The sequence below is a fragment of the Gossypium arboreum genome, chromosome 7 (assembly GCF_025698485.1).
Source record: "Gossypium arboreum isolate Shixiya-1 chromosome 7, ASM2569848v2, whole genome shotgun sequence".
Taxonomy (NCBI): Eukaryota; Viridiplantae; Streptophyta; class Magnoliopsida; order Malvales; family Malvaceae; genus Gossypium; species Gossypium arboreum.
This window is the reverse complement of record NC_069076.1, coordinates 60,867,289-60,891,087: the sequence shown is the minus strand read 5'-3', so window position 1 is coordinate 60,891,087 and position 23,799 is coordinate 60,867,289. Positions and strand designations below refer to the sequence as shown.

The 23,799-nt window shown below is 36.0% G+C and overlaps 1 protein-coding gene across 1 annotated transcript; it reads left to right on the top strand.

The window, feature by feature from the left end:
* The first annotated feature begins 2,590 nt into the window (after nucleotides 1-2,590).
* On the top strand, nucleotides 2,591-3,166 carry LOC108476779 (uncharacterized). The gene has a single exon (XM_017779109.1). The coding sequence runs from the start codon at nucleotides 2,591-2,593 to the stop codon at nucleotides 3,164-3,166; it is 576 nt and encodes a 191-aa protein (XP_017634598.1).
* Nucleotides 3,167-23,799: the final 20,633 nt, after the last annotated feature.

Here is a 23,799-nt window from a genome sequence, read left to right as displayed (position 1 = left end):
AGAAAAAAAGAAAAAAGAAGAAAGAAAAAGGTATTATTATTTTTATTGTTATTTTCAAATTGAATAGATTATGATAAGAAAAAATTATTTTGTTAGTATTATTTAGTTTGTTTAGTGTTATTTTTATGTTTTGTTTTAAAGTTATTTTGTTTATTTTGATTTGTTAGTAAGTTTTGTGTTTAAATTAATGGCATGTTTATTATGAATGTTATGTTTTAAATTTTTTAATATATTTGAAAGTTTTATGTTAATAACTATTATAAAGTAATTGTTAGTTAGTGATAACAACAGGAAAAAATAGATAAATACTAAAATATTTTTATCACAGATATTGTTAGAAATGACATAAATTTGATATTGTTAGAAATGGTCTCTTTTCATTCATTAAATTTTTATGTTAGTATTTTTATGATGTTCAAATTGTTTTAAGAATTTTTATTTATTTTTTAATAGAATGAGTATTGAAGATGGATAATCAGTTTTTCATATGCGTTTATTTCGATGGAATCATCTTGACAATAACCATTGGATGTATATTTGAATATCAGCAACAAATATCAATGATATTTAATAGAAATGTCTCATTCGATGATATGAAGGAAAGGATTAGTGCAAAAATTGTTAGACGTTGTGGAAGAAGGATCTCGAAAATTTTCTACAAGTTTCCAGTTTCGACATATCCCATCAAATTCACCGAAATGGAACTTGTAGACAATGAAGACGTGGAGACAATGATCGCTCTTTATTGTGGAAATCGGAGTGATCAAAATGCACCGATTCACTTATTTGCTGAGTTAGCTGGCATGGAGCCAACTGAAGATCTCACTGCATATGGTGAAGAACTTGGAGCTCAAAAACCGTATATGGTGGCTTCAATATCATACATTGATAGTGAATCGACTATACGCTGGATCGATATCAATTTTAATGTTGCATCCGATATTGATGTGGTTGGTGATGATGGATACGATAGTAGTAATCATTATGATCAAGAGGTCTATAGTGATAGTGATCCTGATGTGGACGAGATTCTCGATGATATTGACGACAAAGACGTGAATGACGATGGAAACATTAACACGTCTTCAGTCGAGAACCAGATTCGACGTATTGTGATACACAATATCCTGGGCCACGCATATTACTCATAGACCACGACGTGATGCAAGTAGCCGAGTTCTTGGAGTACCATGAAATACTACCTACTCACAAGCTGGCCGTAAATTCTGATCCTGAGGAGTTATTCGTATGCCAAATATTCAAAAGTAAGGAAGAGTGTGTATTTTCTATTAAGTGGTATAGCATGAATATATCAGTGGACAATAAATTCGTAGTGTCTAAACTGACATTATATATTGGGGAGTGTTGGAATTCGGCGGAAGGCTGCAATTGATGGATACGAGTTGCATTTATTAAAAATTCGCAGATGTGGGAGATACGAAAATTTTTTGGGCCTCACACATGCACATCAACACGTATGACAGAAGATCATTGAAAACTTGATTCCAAAACTATTTGTATGTGTATCATGCCAATGGTGAAGGACATGCCGACCATTAAAGTTTCGGTACTGATTACCGAAATGCAAGCACGATTCCAATATTGAGTATTACACCAAAAGGCGTGGATAGCTAAACAGATGAAAATGGAGCAATTGTATTGGGATTTCGATGCATCGTACAATGAGCTACATGGATGGATAATCACTATACAGGAGTACGTACCGGGGACTGTCATTGAGTTACAGATACAACCTTATTTCGACTCGAATGACCAACTACAACTGGGAAAAAGAATTTTCCATCAGATGCTCTAGACGTTTGATCCATGTGTGTATATATTTTCCCACTGCAAGCTGTTTGTGCAAGATGAGACCTGGCTACACAGAAAATATACATAGATCCTACTTCTTACGGTTGCTCAAGATGGCAACAAGAACGTGCTCTCTATAGCATTTGCCATCGTAGATAAGGAGAACATGGAATCGTGAGAATTCTTCCTTACTAACCTGCGAAAGTATGTTATTAACAATGATAATGTTTGCATCATCTCCGATAGAGGCAAAGGATTAATTGCCGCCATTAGGCGTTCCGGTTTGCCGTAGAGATCTGTTTACTATATCCTGCATATCGCGACTAACTTCGATCGAGATTATAAGAATGCAGACTGATGGAGACAACTTGTGAAAATGGGTAAAGGATAACCTTTTCTTCTCAATATAAATTTTAATGTTTTAGGGTAATACTGTAACTTATCTTGGGTAATACTGTAACTTATCTTTTTTTAATACATATATAGTGCACAAGATAAAGCCATGCATTTTCGCCAAAGAATGACTCGACTTAAGAGTGACATGGAAGGTCAAACGAACACATCTTTTTTATAATGGCTAAGTACCATGGAGTCGTGGCAATGAGTTTAAAGTTTTGGTGAGGGCTTTCGTTATGGTCAAATGACCACAAACTTAGTGGAGGGGATCAACGTTGTGTTGTTGAAAACATGTCATCTTCCGATTTCATCTGTCTTCTTAGCTACATTTTACAAGTTGGCTACCTTGATGCTAATAATGGGTTAGCAACAAGTCAACCAGATGGAGGCGGAACATGTGTTTGTTGAAGATGTCAGGGATGCAATGGTTGCAAATCACCGAATGGCGAGGTCGATAAATGTTGAAGTATATTCACGACATCCTGAAATGTTTCAAGTTATGGAGACCATCGGTCGTCGACCCGGTATACCACTTAGGTCTTATGGAGTTGATCTCCGAAATATACGGTGCACTTGCAGAAGGTTCCAAACGCTTCATTATCCATGTGCGCATGTCGTGGCAGCGTGTGCTAAAGTCTTGCACAATGTTGAACAATTTTTTGATGATGTGTACACCCTCGAGCGCATATTGCGTGTTTGGGAGAATGAGTTCCCTATCTTGCCTGACCTGTCTATATGGGAGGTACCTCCGACGAATTTCGAGCTTGTCCCAGACAAAGGGTTGCGTAGAAATCCGAAAGGTCGTCTGCAATCATCCAGAATCCATAATGAAATGGACATTAGGGAGAAATTCGATGGTAAGCGATGTGAATTATGCAGATTATCTGGTCATAATCGGAGTAAATGCTCGCAGCGAAACTACCATATTGGACAACCATCACGATTGAGTATGAATTGAGCTTATGTAATCCAATGTACCTAATTTATATTACAAAGTTTGTTCCAATTTTTAATGATGTAATGTATTTAATTTATATAACAAAATATATATTTCAAAGTTTGTTCCAATTTTTATGTTGTAATGTATTTAATTTATATTACAAAGTTTGATCCAAGTTTTAGTGTTTTAATGTTGTAATGTTGCAATTAATCTAATTTTTTACCACAAAGTTTGTTCCAAGTTTTAATGTTGCAATTAATCTAATTAATTAAATACAAAGATTGTATTTTTCTTGATTTAGGCTCATTCTTGTCATCCTTTCACATAGGACTAAACTTAATCGGGTAGTGCATCTTGTGGGTTGATTCTAAAACAACAAAAATTTTAATGATGCGATTCGAATTCCAGACCTTAAACTCAACTGCAAAACACAGAACCACAGATACAGAATTTAATTACTGCAAGTTTTCACAAACAAGTTCTTAAGATTTTGGGGTGTTACAATTTACAAAATCTTAGTACTACTACAAAATTTTAGTATTAGTATTGTATTAGAATCACTATCATTCATATCAATAGTATATAAATAACTTTAAATTACAGGTCATAAGATATATATATATATATATATATATATATATATATATAAAACTTTAAACTACAAGCTCTCTTTCATAAATTTCTTCAAATGAACAAATTCTAAAGAGCTTACGAAAATAGTGAAGAGATTATCACTTATCTATTAAATATATAAAAACAAGAGTTCGAAAAAACTTTTGAGTGACAAGAATACCCATTATTTTCCACCATATTACTAAATCACATTTAAAAAAATTATAATATTTAATTTATAATTATTAGTTAAAAACTTGAAATAAAATATAAATTGTGGTAATTATACATTTTAGAATAATTATAATTTAATTGAAGTGGTGATAATTACACATTTAAAAATAATCAAAAATCAAATTACAATTATTAATTTAAAAAGGTTGTGATAATTATAATTTATTAATGTTAGTCAAAAGTTGTGCTAATTTTATTGATGTAAAAACAATTATTAATTGAATATAATTTAAGCATCTTAATTATCTAATATTAAAGTTAATTATATTAATTAGCTAGTATTTTGAAGAATGTTACTTTGCTTTAATTTCCTAAAGTAAAACTATATTGTATGTTGAATTTATTAAAATTGCTTTAATTATGATTTGAAAATTCTCTATTATAAGAAAATTGAATCTTAACTTGATTGGTAGGGGCATTGTTGCCAATGCAAGAGGACGTAGGTTCGAGTTCGCTAAAGTGTATTATTCTCCTATTTATGGGTTGGGGAGGGACTATGGATAGTTTTAGGCATTGTGTCAAAAAGAGCAAATATGATCAGAACTTATAATGAGATTGTTAAAAAATCTCTATTATAATATTTGAATTGATAAGTTAATGTATTTTAATTATATTCAATAATTTAAATAAAAATATTATTTTACACTAGTTGCAAATAAAAACATAATATTTAAAAAACTAATTAAATACTAAATGTGAAAAATCACATACAATGCATATGATATTGAAGCTAGTTTATGAGGTAAGTGTAAACATGGGAGCCTTCTTTAGACAATGCGAGATTAAAATTATTTTTTAAGGGATTAAAATTAATTTTTAATGAAAACAGTGAAGAAGTGAGCTATTGGAGTATCCTCTAGTTAATATGAAATTAAAATTAATCTTTTAATGAAATAGTGATGAAGTGAGTTATGGGAGTATTCTCTGGTCAATGTGGGATTAAAATTAAAATTTTAATGAAAATAGTGAAGAAATCGTCACTTATTTATAAGGTAAATTTGAGATATGAGTGCATTTTCTAGTCCAAAATTAACTTATTAACGAAAATAGTAAAGAAATTTACACTTATTTGTAAGGTAAATTTAAGATATGGGAGTGTTCTCTAGTTAATATGGGATTGAAGTTAACTTTTTAATGAAAATAATGAAGAAATCGACATTTATTTATTTTTAAAGTAAATGTGAGCATGTGTGTGTTACTCTAGCCAATGTGGTATTAAAATTAACTTTTTAAGGGATTAAAATTAATTTTTAATGAGAATATTGATCGAAGTGAGCTATGTGAGTATTCTCTAATGAATGTGAGACTAAATTAACTTTGTTATAAAAATAGTGAAGAAGTGAGCTATGAGAATATTCTCTAGCCAATATGAGATTAAAATTAACTTTTTAATAAAAATAATTAAGAAATTAACACTTATTATAGGGAGAATGTGAGCTTAAGAGTGTCCTCTAACCAATATGGGATTAATGTAACCTCTCTAACTCGACTAGACGTTGTGAACGAATTCTGAAGGCTACATTGGCCACCGGAATGGCCTAATAAAACTATCACAGTTTATAAATCAATCTTTTTAAAACATTTGCTTACTGCAGTATGAAAAACTTATTGTATTTCCAAAAGGTACAATTTCTTTAAAAAACCGGCTGTAACACCCCATACCCGGCCTAGACGTTATGGTCAAATCTGGCAATGTCACATGGAATAGGTTTTAGAAACTACTAACACAATAAACTAATTCGAACGTGCAAACTTTAGTTGCATAGAATTATTATCAAAACGTTCGTTCCTGTTTAATTAACTTGCTTTAAAAGTGTTTAAAAGCGGAAGCTTACGAAAAACCATTGTAATCAATTAAAACTGTTTGTGATTTTAGAAAACATTTGCTTTTGGTAAAATCCTGGTTTTTATCAAGTTTTGCAGTTATAAGATTATAAACACAGTAAAAACCCAAGTTTAAGAAAAACAGTCTATAAAGTCCCAATTACAAAAGAAATACTCAACAAATTAAAATGAAACCATAAAACAAAAGTAAATCAACGTTTAAGAAGAGTGGTCACCGTCAAGTCCACCGCTACACCGATCCGCCTAACTCTGTGGATTACCTGTACAGAACAGACAGAAGAAAGGGTGAGTTTACGTAAACTCAGTGTGTAACCCCACAAAATAATAGATATCAATCAGATACAATCTTGGGCCCAAGCCCATTATAGATTCAGATGCAGATTTGAGCCTTAGCCCATCTCAATTACAAATACAGATATACAGTCAGAAACAGAAATCAGGATCCTACCCCCAGCCTCTACACAACATCTCCAACCATCCCTACACACCATGTGCGGTTTAAAACACCCACCCAGCCCTACACACCGTGCAATACCGAATGCAACACATATCAGATATATTACAATTGAGTTTCTAGATAGTAGGCGTAAACGCCTCTTAGAACACTTCCTCTAATATATTATCATCCCCAACCCCAAAACAGATACAGTAAATGTAGAACCAAACTCACAGAATAACCATTCTTATGTACATAATTATAGATAAAGATTTATGTAATAGATCAGTCGAATATGCATGATAATAACATGCTCAGAACACAATATCAGTCATACAGATCATACAAGTTAGGGACTAATTACCCCTTACCGATTCTACAGCAGACTCACAGTCATTTGGGACAAGCCGTGCAACCTTAGGAAAGATTTTAGTTAAATGGGCTCACAGGCCTATGTGGCTAGCTCGTGTGGGCCCACACGGCCTGGCCTAGATGCCATACACTTGTGTGGCCCACACGGCCACACCCTGGCATCACACAGCTGTGCCATGTGCATGGCTTGGCCTTCGTCAATCACACGGCCGTGTCGTCGTACACGGCCTACCACACGGTCGTGTGGAGTCGACAGAAGTTTTTCGGCTTTCACTGAAACCCATTTTTCTGTATTTTGGGTACACACCTGGTACTGTTTCGTAGTGAAAAGACCCTCGAGTCTCCCGAAACCTACCGAATGATGGCAATTCCACGCACTTCAATACCGTTTGGAAGAACTTCATCCCCTTAATCCTTTTGTAATGCAAAACAACCCCCTTCAATAACAATTTACTAACCAACATAAAGAATCATGTTATCCATACTTACCAGAATACTCGAAGAACACTGACAGAAACTAGACCCTACTAGCAACGCAAAGAAAAGTGATAGAGGCAAAAAGGAAAAACGGAGAAGGAGAAACTAGTAAAAGGGGGAAATCGACAGAGATGTGGACAAGGAATGGAACGTCAAAATTGGGGAAGAAAACAGAGAAAATTCACAAAAGGAAAAATAAAATCCATATTTGATAACCCCTAAATCCCTTAATGATCTCCACTATCCCACTACTCAGAATTCTAATTCCATCCAAATTCTCTCACAAAATCGAACAAAAACAAATACCCACGCTCACGCCGATGTTCGAACTCAAGACCTCCAGCACACTAACTCCCTTACCACTTGAACCAGCAGGCTCATTTTGACATGGTATTATAGGCAATTTAATATAAGCCCATTGAACAGAGATATGGCTAATTCCAAAATAACAAAAATTGCTAAAGCTAAAGCTTGAACTTAAGACCTCACACACACACCTAGAACACTTAACCACTAAAGCAAATACAGATTTATGTCAATTATTTGCAGAAACAGAAATATAATATTTAGGGTGTTACACCGGTTGATCTTAATGATGACCATTTTTATATGCTTTTTCAAATTTCATTTACATAATAATGCAGCGAAAAAGTGATATTTAACATAGTTTTAATTAAAAGCCATATTTCATGTATCATAAATTTATATCCAAGTTTCAAAAATCTAAACAATTATAATGCCATGCATGTCAAAATTAACGTAAAAATTAAGTCCGCTGCAAACCATAGTAAGAGTTCCTTAAAACTCATCCATCCCTAAACATTATGTCGTGAATAAACTACCACTAATTTGTAAATAAACTGCCAGTAAAAATTGTGGGTAAACCACCGGTATTTTTAGATAAAAAGTTTGCAAGTAAACTATCACTAAGTTGTGGATGCACCACCAGTATTTCTAGATTATTAAACTACCACTACTTCCTATGTTCATATCGTCCCATCCTATGCAATGCATTATGACATGCTTGTAACCGGACAGTGTATAAGTAGTAGACATGTTTAACGAGTATTTAGTTGAACAGTAGTAGTAGATATACTTAACATGTACTCAGTAGGGCAGAAGCAATAATAGCAACAACAGTTTATCAGAATTATGGTAATAATAAAGATGTAATATTAACATATCATACAATATAACAGTAGCAATTCAGTCATTAAATCATAGATTCTAGAATAAACATAATATCAGGGACTCAATTGAGTGAATAACAACTCTTAAAAATAAATTAGGGGCTATATAAGGACTAAACTGAACAATTCAAATTTTTTTGGGTAAAACTATAAAATAGGGGTCACACGACTGTATGGAAGGGTTGAGATTGTGTGGAAGGGGTACACGACCGTGTGGCTAGGTCGTATAATAACCTAATGTTGTGTGAAAAATCATAAATTATCCTACAATAAGGACACAATTGTGTAACAGGCTGAGGCTATGATGAAGACGAACTACCCTATGATTTATAGGGTACATGACCGCGTGGTCCACGCGCTCATGTGGGAGATCATGTGGCCCTAACCCTACAAATGATCACCACCGATTCACTTGGAAAAGACAAGCACCTTTCACCATCGGTTCACTTGGCATTCCTCATGATCAATTTTGGTCCGATTCACCTGGATTTGGTCCTTCAATGAAAAATATGCATGGATTAAAAATTGGTATTAAGATTTTGATAAGTTTATAAAAGATTTGGCAATAGCCATAAAAGATTGATTAATGAAACGAAAGGTTGGCGTCAGATAGTAACATTATGAAAATACAAGATCTAATCATCAAAATGAGATGTACTTACTGTTTCCTAGTAAAGATAAAGATGCTATTTATGACAATACCTATAGAAATTAAATGAATGGGAAACGTCGTAGGGGAAAGAAAAATAATTAACAACATAAAAAAGGAAATCAGGTGCAAGAATGAGAGAAAAGAAGAGAAAAAGAAGATGGAGAGCAAATTTTATTAGGATTTTGAGAAGGGGCAAGATGTAAATTCTAATTAGGAAAAGATTGGTTAAACTCCAAGGGTTTATTCCCCTAGCCTTACCGAAATTGAAAAAATGAAAAGGAAAGAGAGGGCTTGAGCTTAGGATCTCTAAGGAGTACTAATGCTTAACCATTGAGTCTATTGATCATTTTCTTGCCTAGTTTATACATTAAATCGTACATATAATTTGGGGTGTTATGACTAAAATTAAATAAAAACGAAAGGGGAAGGAGGGGATCAAACCTAGGACTTCTATGTAACAGCCCGTTATTAGTCAAATCAGAATAGTGGTTTCGGGACCACAAATATAAGGTCAAAATATTTATTTTATTATTATTTTCATGTTTACAGCATGATTGAATGGTTGTGTGAAAGTTCCGTTTAAATATTTTATCGTTTGATTAGTCAATTTGATAAAAAGGACTTAACCGCGTTAAGTGCAAAATTTGTGTTCTATTAGTTAAAGGTGTTAAATAGCTTGGTTTTTAACTATGGTGGCATTAAATGGTAATTAAACCATTTGAAATTTTAGGTGGACATTTATGGGAATGGTTAGGTTAAATTTTAATGATTTTATGAAGGTTAATAATGTAATTTGGTAATTAAATGATGAATTAATTAAATAAAAACAATGTATCATCTTGTTTCTTCTTCATCTAGCCAAAATTTGGGAAACAAAACACCATTAAAAGAGCTTCTAAGGTTCGTCCATCAATCTTGGTACATGTAAGTTTAATTTTGTCCTATTTTTAATGATTTCTACATTTTTGAGATCGTTGCAGCTAGGTCTAGCTAGCCCAAGGACTATTTTGCAAAACTATTAAAGATTTTGAATGTTTCCATTGATGAATACATGTGTGTTTTGATGTTTGATGATAGATTATGAATGTTTGTTATGAATTATACAAGTTTTATAAAGTGATTTTTAGTGAAAATGCAAATTAGAGATTAAATTGTGAAATATGGAAACATAGTGGTTAAATGTGAAATAAATGAAAAATATGGGCTTGTATGATTACTAGAGAAATTTGGCTAGCATGGGTTAGTCTTGAAATTCATAAATTTATGATTTTGTGAAATAAGGACTAAATTATAAAGTGGTGAAACAATAGGGGCAAATGTGTAAAAGTGCTTTTCAGTGTATCTTGGACTAAATTGAATAGGGAGATAAATAAATAAGCTTAATTTGATATTTTATAGATCAAGAAAATTGAAATACGGGCTTAGATAGGGGAAAGAACAAAGTCTCGGATTAGTTGACCCATGTCGTCGTTCCTACGTCCAAGGTAAGTTCATATGTAATAAGCATTGATATAATTATGCTTTAAATGCTTTGATATTGTATGAATTGTGAATTCGACTCTATGGATACGTTTGACGAAGATTCAGCATTGAAAATCCTAGTTGAACCTTAGGAATAGATTAGGATACTAGTGACATGTCATTAGGGAATTCATTGATTTAGCTTCGGGCTATGATATTGGCACATTGAGTGTGAGCTTCATTGATTTGGCTTCGAGCCATGATATCTGCACTTCAGGTGCGAGCTTTATTGATTTGGCTTTGGGCCATGATATTAGCACTTTGGGTGCGAGATACATTGAGTTGGCTTCAGGCCATGATTTGAGAACTTAGTGTCCAGGACTCCTGAGTATCCGAGTTCTATTTTGAATGGTTCAACAGGTATACTGAAGATGTGAATTAGTGAGAAATAGGTACGTACCGGTACAAGTATGTATGAAAAACTATTTAAGCAATGAATCAAAGGAAGTTGCGAGCTTATGATCAATTATGGGGTTAAACTCCATGTTAACTTGGGGTTTAATGTTTTGATGCAATTTGAGTTGCTTACTGAAAATGTAAATGAATGGTGAAATTTGCTTAATTATTTTATACGAATTTACTAAGCTATAAAGCGTTCTTTGTTTATTTTCCATGTTTTATGGTGACTTCAAAGCTAGCTCAGATTCGGGGATCATCGGAGACTTCGTCACACTATCCTACTATCACTTTGGTACTTTTTGTGCTTATGTTTTGAGTATATGGCATGTATAGGAACTTTGGTCATTTTGGTTATGTGTTCAAAGTGAATTTAGCCATTTGAATTGGCTTATAAATGTCTATGTTTTGGTTTGCTCGGAAAATTAGGCTAAATGATGCATATTTGGAAGTGTATAATTAATTGAATTGTAAATGTGAATTTGGTATAAATGGTAGGACATGTTTTGTGATTAATGTGTCTAGAAAATGAAAGTATTGAATGTGCATGATTTATGTTTGATTTGCTTGAATTGAAATGCCTATTGATGTTATGTATTGGTGCTTTTGAGTTTAATGTAGGTGAGCACAAGTTTGGGTGGCAAAATGGCTTGGTAAATAGCTTAGTTTTGTCCACAGAGCAGAGACACGGGCCTGTGTCTCAGCCGTGTGTGACACACGGTTATGTTACAGGTCCGTTTGTCCTCTGGTGTTGAAATTGAAATCAAATCAGTATGCTCCACATGGCCTTACACACGGGCGTGTGACTTGGTGGTGTGGTATACACGACGTGTATGGACATTTTTAGGGCACACGGGCTAGCCACACGGGCGTGTGTGTTGGCCGTGTGACCTAAGTCAGAGAGTTACATGAGGTTGAACATGGGCTAGGACACGGCCATGTGCTCCCATTTCAAATGTTCGCACGACTTGTTTCACGGGCGTGTCTGCTGGCTGTGTGAGACACACTGTAGGGCCACACCGGCTTGTGTCCCCTGTTTTGAGAAAAATTTTCTAAGTGTTCTATGAGTTTTCAAAGTTATCAGTTTAATCCCAAACCACTCTCATTGTATGTTTAGGGACTCGTGGCTCGTATTAATGACATATTGATTGTGATTAAATGATAATTGTATGAAATGTGAAAATGTATGCAAAGTGAATGTTCAATTGTTTTATAAGTCCGGAAATGCCCTATAACCATATTCTAGCATTGAATACGTGTGAGGAGTGTTAACTTATTGGTATTAGAGCTATATTTTAGTCGATTTTCAGACTAATGTAGTGAGTGTGAGAGTCTAGTTATACATGTCATATATAACATGTGATAGTGTGATGACTCCTAACAATTTAAAATGTATTTCCGTATAGTAAATGGATCCCAATCGAGCTATAGCTAACGATGTAGAGAGTAACGCGCCAACTTTCACTCAAGGGGCTGCGCCGTCTGTTTCTAGACCTACGTCGAGTAGTCACGGGGGAGAGGCTAAAGAAGCCTTTTTTCAAATGATGAATGAATGGTTTACGCAATTTGCTAGAACCAATCCGGTTGCTCAATAACCTACACCCCTATCTAATCCTTAACCTGTTCCGTAGCCCTTCAAGTTGTGGAACTTCAATGATTAAATAAGCCTCCAGTTGATAAGATTCGTAAAACCAGGTCCAAAGAGTTCAGAGATACCATTGATGATGATCCCGAGAGAGCTGAATTTTGGCTTGAAAACATTATTTGGGTATTTGATGAACTATCATGTACTCTAGCCGAGTGTTTAAAATGTTCCATATCGTTATTGAGGGACATTGCATACCAATGGTAGAATACTCTAGTATCAGTGGTACCAGGAGAAAGAGTGACTTGGGATTTCTTTTAGACTGAGTTTCGGAAGAAATACATAAGTCAGAGATTTCTCGATCAAAAGCACAAAGAGTTTCTAGAATTGAAATAGGGTCCAATAACTGTGACTGAGTACGAAAGAGAATTTATACGATTGAGTGAGTATGCTTGGGAGTATGTCTCTACTGAAGAAATCATGTGCCAGCAGTGCATTGATGGGTTGATCGAGGATATTAAACTTCTAGTCAGAATTCTAAAATTGGAACAATTTGTTATCCTAGTTGATAGAGCTTGCAAAGCCGAGGAGCTTAGCAAAGAAAAGAGAAAAGCAGATTCAGAGGCTAGAGACTCGAGAAAAAGATCAATGAGTAAGCCATATCAATCTTTGTCAAAGAAATCCAAAGATTTATTCACTCGACCAAATGCTTCAATCGAGTATTCGAGCAGAGATCATGGAAAACAATACTCAAGTCCTAAAGCTCAAGTTACATTAATATCATGTGTTGGCAGTGTGAGAAACAATAAACCTGAGTGTCAACATTGTGGGAGGCGACATTTTGGAGAATTCTGGAACAAAAGTAATAAAGCTTGCTATAGATGTGGTTCACCAGATCATTTTTTTGGGATTATCATGAGTTAGCTAAGAAAGACCAATTCCAAAATGTAAGACCGAGTAACACAACCATTAGAGGGAGGCCACCGAGAAATACTGGAGATGTGACCAGTAGTAGAGGCGCGACAAACAATTCGACTATGAGATTTGAAGCGAAAGAACCTGCTAGAGCTTACGCCATTCGTGCTCGCGAAGAGGCGTCGTCACCTGTTGTTATAACTGGTACCTTTTCTCTTTACGACACTAATATGATTGCTTTAGTTGATCCTAGATTGACACATTCGTCTTTTTGTGAGAATTTAGTGTCTAGAAAGAAATTGCCAATTAAATTTACTGAGTTTATGATTAAAGTATCGAACCCCTTAGGTAAGTATGTTTTAGTTGATAAAGTTTGCAAGAACTGTCCTTTAATGACTCGGGGTTACTATTTTCTGGTGGATTGAATGTTATTGCCATTTGATGAATTCGACATAATTTTGAGTACGGATTGGTTGACTCTGTACGATTCCATTGTAAATTGTAGATGAAAGATTATTGAACTGAAATGTCAGAAAGGTGAAATCCTTCGAATTAAATCAGATGAGTCGAGTGGATTACCTATAGTGATTTCATCTATGTTAGCTAAAAAATGTGTGAAAAAAAGTTATGAAGCTTATCTTGCTTATATACTGGATACAAAAGTATCTGAATCGAAGATTGAATTAGTGCCGATAGTATGTGAATTTTCAGATGTGTTTCCAGAAGAGTTGCCTAGATTACCACCGATCAGGGAGGTTGAGTTTGCTATTGAGTTAGTACTAGGAACTTCACCAATTCGATAGCACTATACAGAATGGCTCCGACAGAATTGAAAGAATTGAAATCTCAGTTGCTAGAATTAACGGATAGAGGTTTTGCACGACCTAGTTTTTCACCCTGGGGTGCGCTAGTATTGTTTGTAAAGAAGAAAGACAGGCTAATGAGAATGTGTATTGACTATTGGCAGCTCAACAAGGTTACAATAAAGAAGAAGTATCTATTACTGAGAATTGATGATTTTTTTGTTCAGCTGAAAGGGCCAACAGTGTTTTCGAAGATTGACTTAAGATCTAGCTATTACCAGTTGTGAGTTAAAGACTCAGATGTGCTGAAAATTGCATTTAGAATGAGGTACGAATATTATGAATTTCTTGTTATTCCTTTTGGAATGACTAATGCTCCTGAAGTCTTTATAGATTTGATGAATCAGATATTTAGACCGTATTTAGAAAGATTCGTTGTTGTATTCATTAATGACATTCTGATCTATTCATGAGATGAGTCTCAGCATGCTGAGCATTTGAGAATTGTGTTACAAACCTTGAGAGGTGAGCAACTATATGGTAAATTCAGTAAATGTGAGTTTTGGGTCAGAGAAGTCTGATTTTTGGGGTACATTATTTCAGCGGAAGGTATTAGAGTTGATCTGAGCAAAACTTTCTGGGGTTAGCTAGTTATTATTGACATTTTGTTAAAGGATTTTCGATGATTGCTACACCGATGACCATATTACTACAAAAAGATGTGAAGTTTGAATGGTTCGAGAAATGTCAATAGAGTTTCAATCAGTCGAAAGCATTGTTAACTGAGGCACTGGTATTGGTTCAACTTGAGTCGGGTAAAGAATTTGTGATTTACAGTGACGCATTATTGAACGATTTAGGTTGCATGTTGATGCAAGAGGGAAAAGTGATAGCTTATGCCTCGAGATGGTTGAAGCCACATGAAAAGAACTATCTGACGCACGATTTAGAGTTGGCTGATATTGTTTTCGCATTGAAAATTTGGGAACATCATTTGTACGGTGAAAAATGTCACATCTTTACCGATCATAAAAGCTTAAAGTGTACTATGACTCAGAAAGATCTAAACTTGCAACAACAGAGATGGCTCAATCTACTAAAAGACTATAAGTTAGTAATCGATTATCATCCTGGGAAAGTGATCGCAGATGCTTTGAGTAGAAAGTCTCTGTTTGCTTTGAGAGCGATGAATACAAGACTGACTTTCTCTGATGATGGTTCGATATTAGATGAATTGAAGGTTAAACCAGTTTTTCTTCAGCAAATTTGTAGCTCAAAAGTGTGATACCGAGTTGCAAGCTAAAAGAGTGCAATGTGAATCGAATAGTGATTCAGAACATCATATTTGAGCCGACGATTGTTTAATGTTCCGAAACAGAATTTGTGTACCAAAGAATTCTGAGCTTATTCAGAAAATATTGCACGAAGCACATAGTGGTTGTCTATCTGTTCACCTGGGGAGTACCAAAATGTATAACGATTTGAAACAATTGTATTGGTGGTCGGGTATGAAACGAGACATTCCTGAGTTTGTATCTGTAACACCCTAAACCCGACCCAGACGTTATGACCGAATTCTGTGTGTCACATTAAAGTGTTTTAGCGAAAACCGTGTTTTCATTGAAAGCCCTTCTTAAAATAATAGAAACTAGAAAACAACCTTTCAGTTGCGAAAACCTTTTTTAAAACATTTGATTTAAGAAAACTTATCATTTAAAAATTTAATTGCGGAAATGTAGAAAGCATACTATAATTTAAGAAACCCATGTTCAACTTCATGTGATTACAATGAAAATAATAACAATAATTCAAGTAAACATAATGAAAACCTTATTACAATCTGATCTGAAACATGCTTAATGAAATAAAAACTTATATGCTTAAAAACAACAAGTCCAATTTATCTTGCTAGCTGGCCACCCAGAGTCCCTTCAGACATCGAACCTTCTACAGAGCGTCACCTGAAAATAAAATAAAAGAGGGGGTGAGTTTTCGCAAACTCAAGGTGCACAACCCTCGACAAAAACAAGCATTCAAAAAAAAAAACATCATTCATCAACCATGCAATGCAATCCCATCCAAATTCTCCATCTCCTACACACTAGCTCTGTCCCCCGTCACACCATGTGGGGATATAAATATCGACCCACCCATCCCACACACCATGGTAGCCCGGTTGCGGAACTACCTTCATTTACATATTGGGCTTTAGAGGCTGTCTGTGGATCCACAATTGTCAGGAAACCATGCGATCCTCATATACTTCCTCCGTTCCATAGTTCCCACCCCATATGCAACTTAAGAAGAACATCATATGTATGCATGTCACATCCATAAAACTTATATTCAACACCTAGGGGCATTTTGGTAATTTTCACTCTTAGAGGCATTTCGGTAATTTTCCCCTAATTACAGTTTTCACTTACCTTGGCCCGTTAACGAGTCTCATGAGCTAAGATAAATGAACACTATGCACCAGGTAGGATTCCAAAGAAGAGGAGGTGAGTCATTAAGACCGCTTAAGTACCAAGCTCTCCCTAGATCCAATCCTAGACATGCATATACCCATTGCCACACCTTAACCCTTTGACTTATCCACGGTCACAATATATTAATTAAGTCTTATGTGGATATCATATACTAGGACCAAAACCCCTTACAAAGCCCAAACAATTTCACATACCAGTATTTGGCCCATTAAGCCCAATCATATTATATGGCCCATTAGGCCCAAATCACCTGTATATGGCCCATTAGGCCCAAATCACATTTATATGGCACGTTAGGCCCAGTCACATTCATATTCATGCTCACATACAAGTTCCTATCACATAGCATCAACATTCAGCTTTTGCCTATTATGGGCCCAACAGCCCATCGGGCCCATTTAGCCCATTTCGGCCCATATGGCCAAATCACAACCTAAGTCCATGGACTAGCCCGTACGCCTCAGGCAACCTATCGATCTCCCCCTTACGAGTGCTCGCGCACTTGCAAGACTACCGTAGCCAAACTTTTAACTTTTCGGCATTTCGACTTTTTGGCATTTCGGCTTTTGCCGATACATAATGTGTGTGCAGTGTATGTACACACCTGGTAAGCAACCGTAATGCGATCTCCTTAGCCCAAACCTACAATCGATATCACTCAAAGATTAATCACACGTACTTATCGATTACTTTACCAAAAGCTGGCTTCTCACCTTAACCTTACCTGAATGCCAAGCCTTTACTAGCTTTTACTTTGATCAATAAACACGCATATTTCTCAGATCTGAAGAGCAAATCGGCAAGAATACAAAATCGAGATCTGATACTAATTCCCTACCAGAGTCGATTAGAAAGAAGTGCGGGACCGAATACTCGATACTTTTCAAAAACCAATTGGGAGAGCGAACATTTACACTAGAATCGACTGGGTAGAAAGAGTAGTGGTAGCACCAAGGGTATTCGGCTCTTAGAGATTTGAATGGAAACAATTGATTACTCAGCACCAAAAAAGAGAGGAAGAAGAATTGGCTAAAGCAAAGAAAATATTAACTAGAGGAGGGATAAGAACTCAGCACAAAGAAAGAAAAGAGAAAAAAAAAGTTTGGCTTTTTTTGAGAGAAGAGTTTCTGGCACAAAGTGAAAGGAAATTCTTCATTAGCTTTTCAACCCTCCCATTCGGCACCTACTTATAGCCCTATAGCCGAATTCTTCAAGCCTAAGTTCCCAATTTGGCTCCACTTACTCCTCACTTCTCATTTCCTTGTTTTTCTCCCTGATAACCCCTTGATCCTTTCCTTAATTTTCTCTTCTGAACACTCCCATTGGAGTCCATCTTCACGCCACTTCCATCCTTCTAGAAGGCCTATATTAAACTCTAAACATACTAAGCTAAGATTCGAACCTTGGACCCCCTTGCTAGCTACTAACGCCACCTCACTACACCTTATGTGGCGTCACTTAGCCACTCAACCATAGGCTCTTTTCATGTCCAATTGTTTCTTCATTTATTTAAAAGCCCACCTACTTGTCAGCACTGATTCTTTCAATAATTAAATTATAATTTCTTCTACCCCTTAATTCGAACTCAAACTTTGACCAATACCTACCTTTGCATAATTAGCACTTAACTGGAATTATTAAGCACAAAAAGAAAAATTCAAGATTTCGGGATTTTTGGGGCGTTACAACTCTACCCCCTAAAAGAAATTTCGTCCTCGAAATTTCCAACTACTAACATAGACTACCAGACCACACTTCCGCTGCGCACTCTAATTCCAACTTAGGTAAATAGCACACTATGGGTAAGTACGTACCATTAGTCACCTCTAGAGCGTCTCCATCCTCTTGACGACGTGTTGCATTGACCAAAACTGGCTGCCTCGCCTTAGCATGATCAGTACCTCTGTCTAGTGCTCCACGACCCAAACCGTTTCCACCCCTAGCCTGATCACGACCTCTCTTTGGTAGCTGACCACCCCTCGGTGGCTGTACACCACCTCGGTCCACGACTAGCACCTGAGCTGACATTCTAAGGCAATTCCTAATCCTATGCTCCATAGATCCACAAGCTAGACAAGCACCCGTCCTCTTCCAACACTCGCCTACATAACCTTTCCCACAATCAGCAAAAAGTGGCACCCCTGGATTAACAGCAGGGGGCCTTGCTCTATCTGGCCCATTAACTCTAGCCCTAGCACTAGGCATTTGTCTTACACTAAGAGTCTCAGCCTCTCTCTTCTTCCTACCCATTTTTTTCTCCCGATTTAAGTACTCAGTGTGCTTTACCTCCTCCGTTATCTTTTCTTTCTCCACCAACTTAAAGAAAACTCGCTCCCTTTGTGGAGCTATCAGTACCCTGAGCTATCCCCAAGTCCATCTCCAAACCTAACGCAATGCTCATAGTCCGTTGCCACAATTACTCTTGCATACCTACTAAGGCATAAAAACTCCGCTTCATACTCCGCCATCGATTTGTTTCCTTGGGTCAAATTCAGGAACTCCTTCCTTCTAGCATCCACATAGCTTGCACCCACATACTTCCCTTAGAATGCAACTTTGAAAAACTCCCAATTGACCCACTCCAGTTTGGTGCCCTCTTTCACTGTCAGCCACCACTAGTAGGCTTCTTCCCTAAGCAGTGACACTGCTCCTTTCAACTTTTGCTCAGGTGAGCAGTCCAGGTCCTCCATTATCCTTTCAGTGGCCTCCAACCAATATTCTGCCACATTAGGAGCCACGCCAGCCACAGCTTTAAGGATCTCAGCCCCGTTCAAATGAAGTTGCTCCGAAATGGACCCCCGATTTTCGGTGCCATTATTGGGCCCAGCGACCCTTTCCAAAATTCTCAGCATTACCTGCAACAATGCATCTTCTCCCGCGGCTCGATCATACTGTCCATTTCCAGCCATAGGTGAGGCCGAAGCCTTTTCTACTCCAACATTGGGCATATGGCCCGATGCCGACAATTCAGCCCTAAAACTTCTGCGGCCACGGCCCCTTGCACATTTTCTAACACTCATCGTCGATTCACGTATTATTTGGATTAGAAATTTTATGGAGTCTTAGTTAGTTTCAATAATTAACCCGATGTTTTATGGAAGTAATTAAAGAGAAGATTGTTTTCGAAAATCCTCTACAGTTTCAAGTTCATGTAGGCTTTGGTTCCATTCTAACAAAATCATCTAGAGTAGCCCTCTAACTGTTTACTGTATAATAATTTAAACAAATTTAAGAGTAAAAGTACTTACTTGGTTCGACGTCGGCCCATATGGCCAAATCACAACCCAAGTCAACAGAATCACCCATGGGCCTCAGGCAACCTATCGGTCTCCACCATACGAGTGCTCGCGCACTCACAAGACTACCGCAGCCAAACTTTCAGCTTTTCGGCATTTCTGCTTTTGCCGATACATAATATGTGTGCAGTATATGTAAACACTTGGTAAGCAAGCGTGATGCGATCTCCTTGGCCCAAACATACAATCGATATCAATCAAAGATTAATCACACGTACTTATCGATTACTTTACCAAAACCCAGAATCTCACCTTAACCTTACCTGAACGCTAAGCCTTTACTAGCTTTTACTTTGATCACTAAACACGCATATTTCTCAGATTTGAAGAGCAAATCGATAGGAATCCAAAATCAAAATTTGACACTAATTCCCTACCAAAGTTGATTAGAAAGAAGTAAGAGACCGAATACTCGATACGTTTCAAAAACCGATTGGGAGAGAGAACACTTACACTAGAATCGACTGGGTGGAAAGAGTAGTGGCAGCACCAAGGGTATTCGGCTCTTAGAGATTTGAATGGAAACAATTGATTACTCAGCACCGAAGAAGAGAGGAAGAATAATCGACTAAAGAAAAGAAAATATTGAGTAGAGGAGGGATAAGAATTCGGCACAAAGAAAGAAAAGAGAAAAAAAAGTTTTTCAGCTTTTTTTGAGAGAAGGGTTTCTGGCACAAAGTGAAGGGAAATTCGTCATTAGCTTTTCAACCCTCCCATTCAGCACCTATTTATAGCCCTATAACCGAATTCTTCAAGCCTAAGTTCCCAATTTGGCGTCACTTACTCCTCACTTCTCATCTACTCGTTTTTCTCCCTGATAACCCCTTGATCATTTCCTTAATTTTCTCTTCTGAACACTCCCCTTGGAGTCCATCTTCACGCCACTTCCATCATTCTAGAAGGCTAAAATTAAACTCTAAAAATACTAAGCTAGGATTCAAACCTTGGACCCCCTTGCTAGCTACTAACGCCACCTCACTACACCTTATGTGGCGTCACTCAGCCACTCCACCACAGGCTCTTTTTGTGTCCAATTGTTTCTTCATTTATTCAAAAGCCCATCTACTTGTTAGCCTTGATTCTTTCAATAATTAAATTATAATTTCTTCTACCCCTTAATTCAAACTTAAACCTTGACCAAGACCTACCTTTGCGTAATTAGCACTTAATCGGAATTATTAAGCACAAAAAAATTCAAGATTTCGGGATTTTTGGGGTGTTACAATATCGAAGTGTTTGATTTGTCAACAAGTTAAAGTTGAACATCAAGTGCCTTTGGGATTGCTACAACTTGTGATGATACCAAAATGGAAATGGGATAGAGTTATGATGGATTTCGTATTGGGATTACCCCTGTCTCCGAAGAAAAAAAATGCTATTTGGATTATCATTGATTGACTGACGAAGTGTGCACATTTTATTCTGGTACGTACTGATTATTCGCTTGATAAATTAGCTGAATTATACATATCTGAGATTGTTAGATTGCACGGGGTGCTAGTTTCGATTATTTCGGATAGAGATCTGAGGTTTACATCGCAGTTTTGGAAGAAACTACAATAAGCTCTTAGCATGAGGTTGAATTTTAGTATAGCATTTCATCTGCAAACCAATGGTTAGCTTGAGAGAGTAATTCAGATTCTCAAAGATATGCTTCGTTGTTGTGTATTGGAATTTGAAGGAAATTGGGAGAAATTTTTACCTTTGGTTGAATTTGTGTATAACAACAACTTTCAATCGAGCATAAAGATGGCACTGTACGAAGCTTTGTATGGTCGTAAATGCCAAACTCCATTGTACTGGACTAAGTTGAGTGAGAAAAAGATTCACGGGGTTGATTTGATCTGAGAAATAGAAGAAAAAGTGAAAGTAATTCACGATAGTTTGAAAGCAACTTCAGATCGACAGAAATCGTATGCGGATTTGAAACAAAAATTCATTAAATTTCAGATCAGTGATAAAGTGTTTCTGAAAGTATCTCTGTGGAAGAAAATCCTTAGATTTGGTCTCAAAGGCAAGTTGTGTCCGTATTTCATCGGGCCATATGAGATCATCGAAAGAATAGGGCCAGTAGCATATCAGCTAGCTTTACCGTCTGAGTTAGAAAAGATCCACAATGTGTTTCATGTGTCAATGTTGCTTCAATATAGATCGGATCTTTCACATGTAATTTCTCCAAAAGAGATTGAAATTTAACCTGATATGTCATACAACGAAGGACCGATCAGAATTTTGGCTTAAGAAACTAAAAAGTTGAGAAATAAATGAATAGCTCTAGTAAAGGTTTTGTGGCAATGACATGGTGTCGAAGAAGCCACGTGGGAACCCGAAGAAGCTATGAGAAAATAGTACCCTAACCTATTCACTGGTAAGATTTTCGGGGGTGAAAATCCCTAAGGGGGAGAGTTGTAACAACCCGTTTTTAATCAAATCAGAATAATGGTTTTAGGACCAAAAATCCGAGGTCAAAATATTTATTTTATTATTATTTTTATGTTTACAGTATGATTGGATGGTTGTGTGCAAGTTTCGTATAAAAATTTTATCGTTTGATTAGTCAATTTGATAAAAAGCACTTAATCACGTAAAGTGCAAAATTTGTGTTTTATTAGTTAAAGGTTTTAAATAGCTTGGTTTTTAAATATGGTCGCCTTAATTGGTAATTAAACCATTTGAAATTTTGAGTGGACATTTATGGGCATGGTTAGGTGAAATTTTCATGATTTTATGAAGGTTAATAATGTAATTTGGTAATTAAATGATGAATTAATTAAAAAAAAAGGCATCATCTTGTTTCTTCTTCATCTAGCCAAAATTGGGGAAACAAACACCATTAAAAGAGCTTCTAAGGTTCGGCCATCAATCTTGGTGCATGTAAGTCTAATTTTTTCCTGTTTTTAATGATTTCTACGTTTTTGAGATCGTTATAGCTAGGTCTAGCTAGCCTAGAGACTATTTTGCAAAATTGTTAAAGATTTTGAATGTTTCTATTGATGAATACATATGTGTTTTGATATTTGATGATAGATTATGAATGTTTGTTATGAATTATACAAGTTTTATAAAGTGATTTTTAGTGAAATTACAAATTAGGGATTAAATTGTGAAATATGGAAACTTAGTGGTTAAAATGTGAAATAAATGAAAAATATGGGCTTGTATGATTACTAGGGAAATTCGGCTAGCATGGGTTAGTCTTGAAATTCATGAATTTATGATTTTGTGAAATAAGGACTAAATTGTAAAAGTGGTGAAATAATAGGGGCAAATGTGTAAAAGTGTGTATTTTGGACTAAATTGAATAAGGAGATAAATAAATAAGCTGAATTTGATATTTTATAGATCAAGAAAAGTGAAATATAGGCTTAGATCAGTGAAAGAACAAAGTCTCGAATTAGTTGACCCGTGTATTTGTTTCTACGTCCGAGGTAAGTTCGTATGTAATAAGCATTGATATAATTATGATTTAAATGCTTTGATATTGCATGAATTGTGAATTCGACTCTACGGATACATTTGACAAAGATTCGACATTGAAAATCCCAGTTGAACCTTAGGAATAGATTAAGATATTAGTGACATGTCATTAAGGATATTGATTTGGCTTCGGGCGCAAGCTTTATTGATTTGGCTTCGGGCCATGATATCGGCACTTCGGGTGTGAGCTTCATTGATTTGGCTTCGGGCCATGATATTAGCAGTTGGCTTTGGGTCATTATTTGAGCACTTAATGTGCGATACTCCTGAGTATTCGGCTTCTATTCTAAATGGTTCAACTGGTATACTAAAGATGTGAATTTGTGAGAAATAGATATGTATTGGTACAGG

What these genes read in the sequence shown, in the direction of transcription:
- LOC108476779 (XM_017779109.1), top strand. Translation starts at nt 2,591, where the DNA reads ATGGAGGCGGAACATGTGTTTGTTGAAGATGTCAGGGATGCAATGGTT.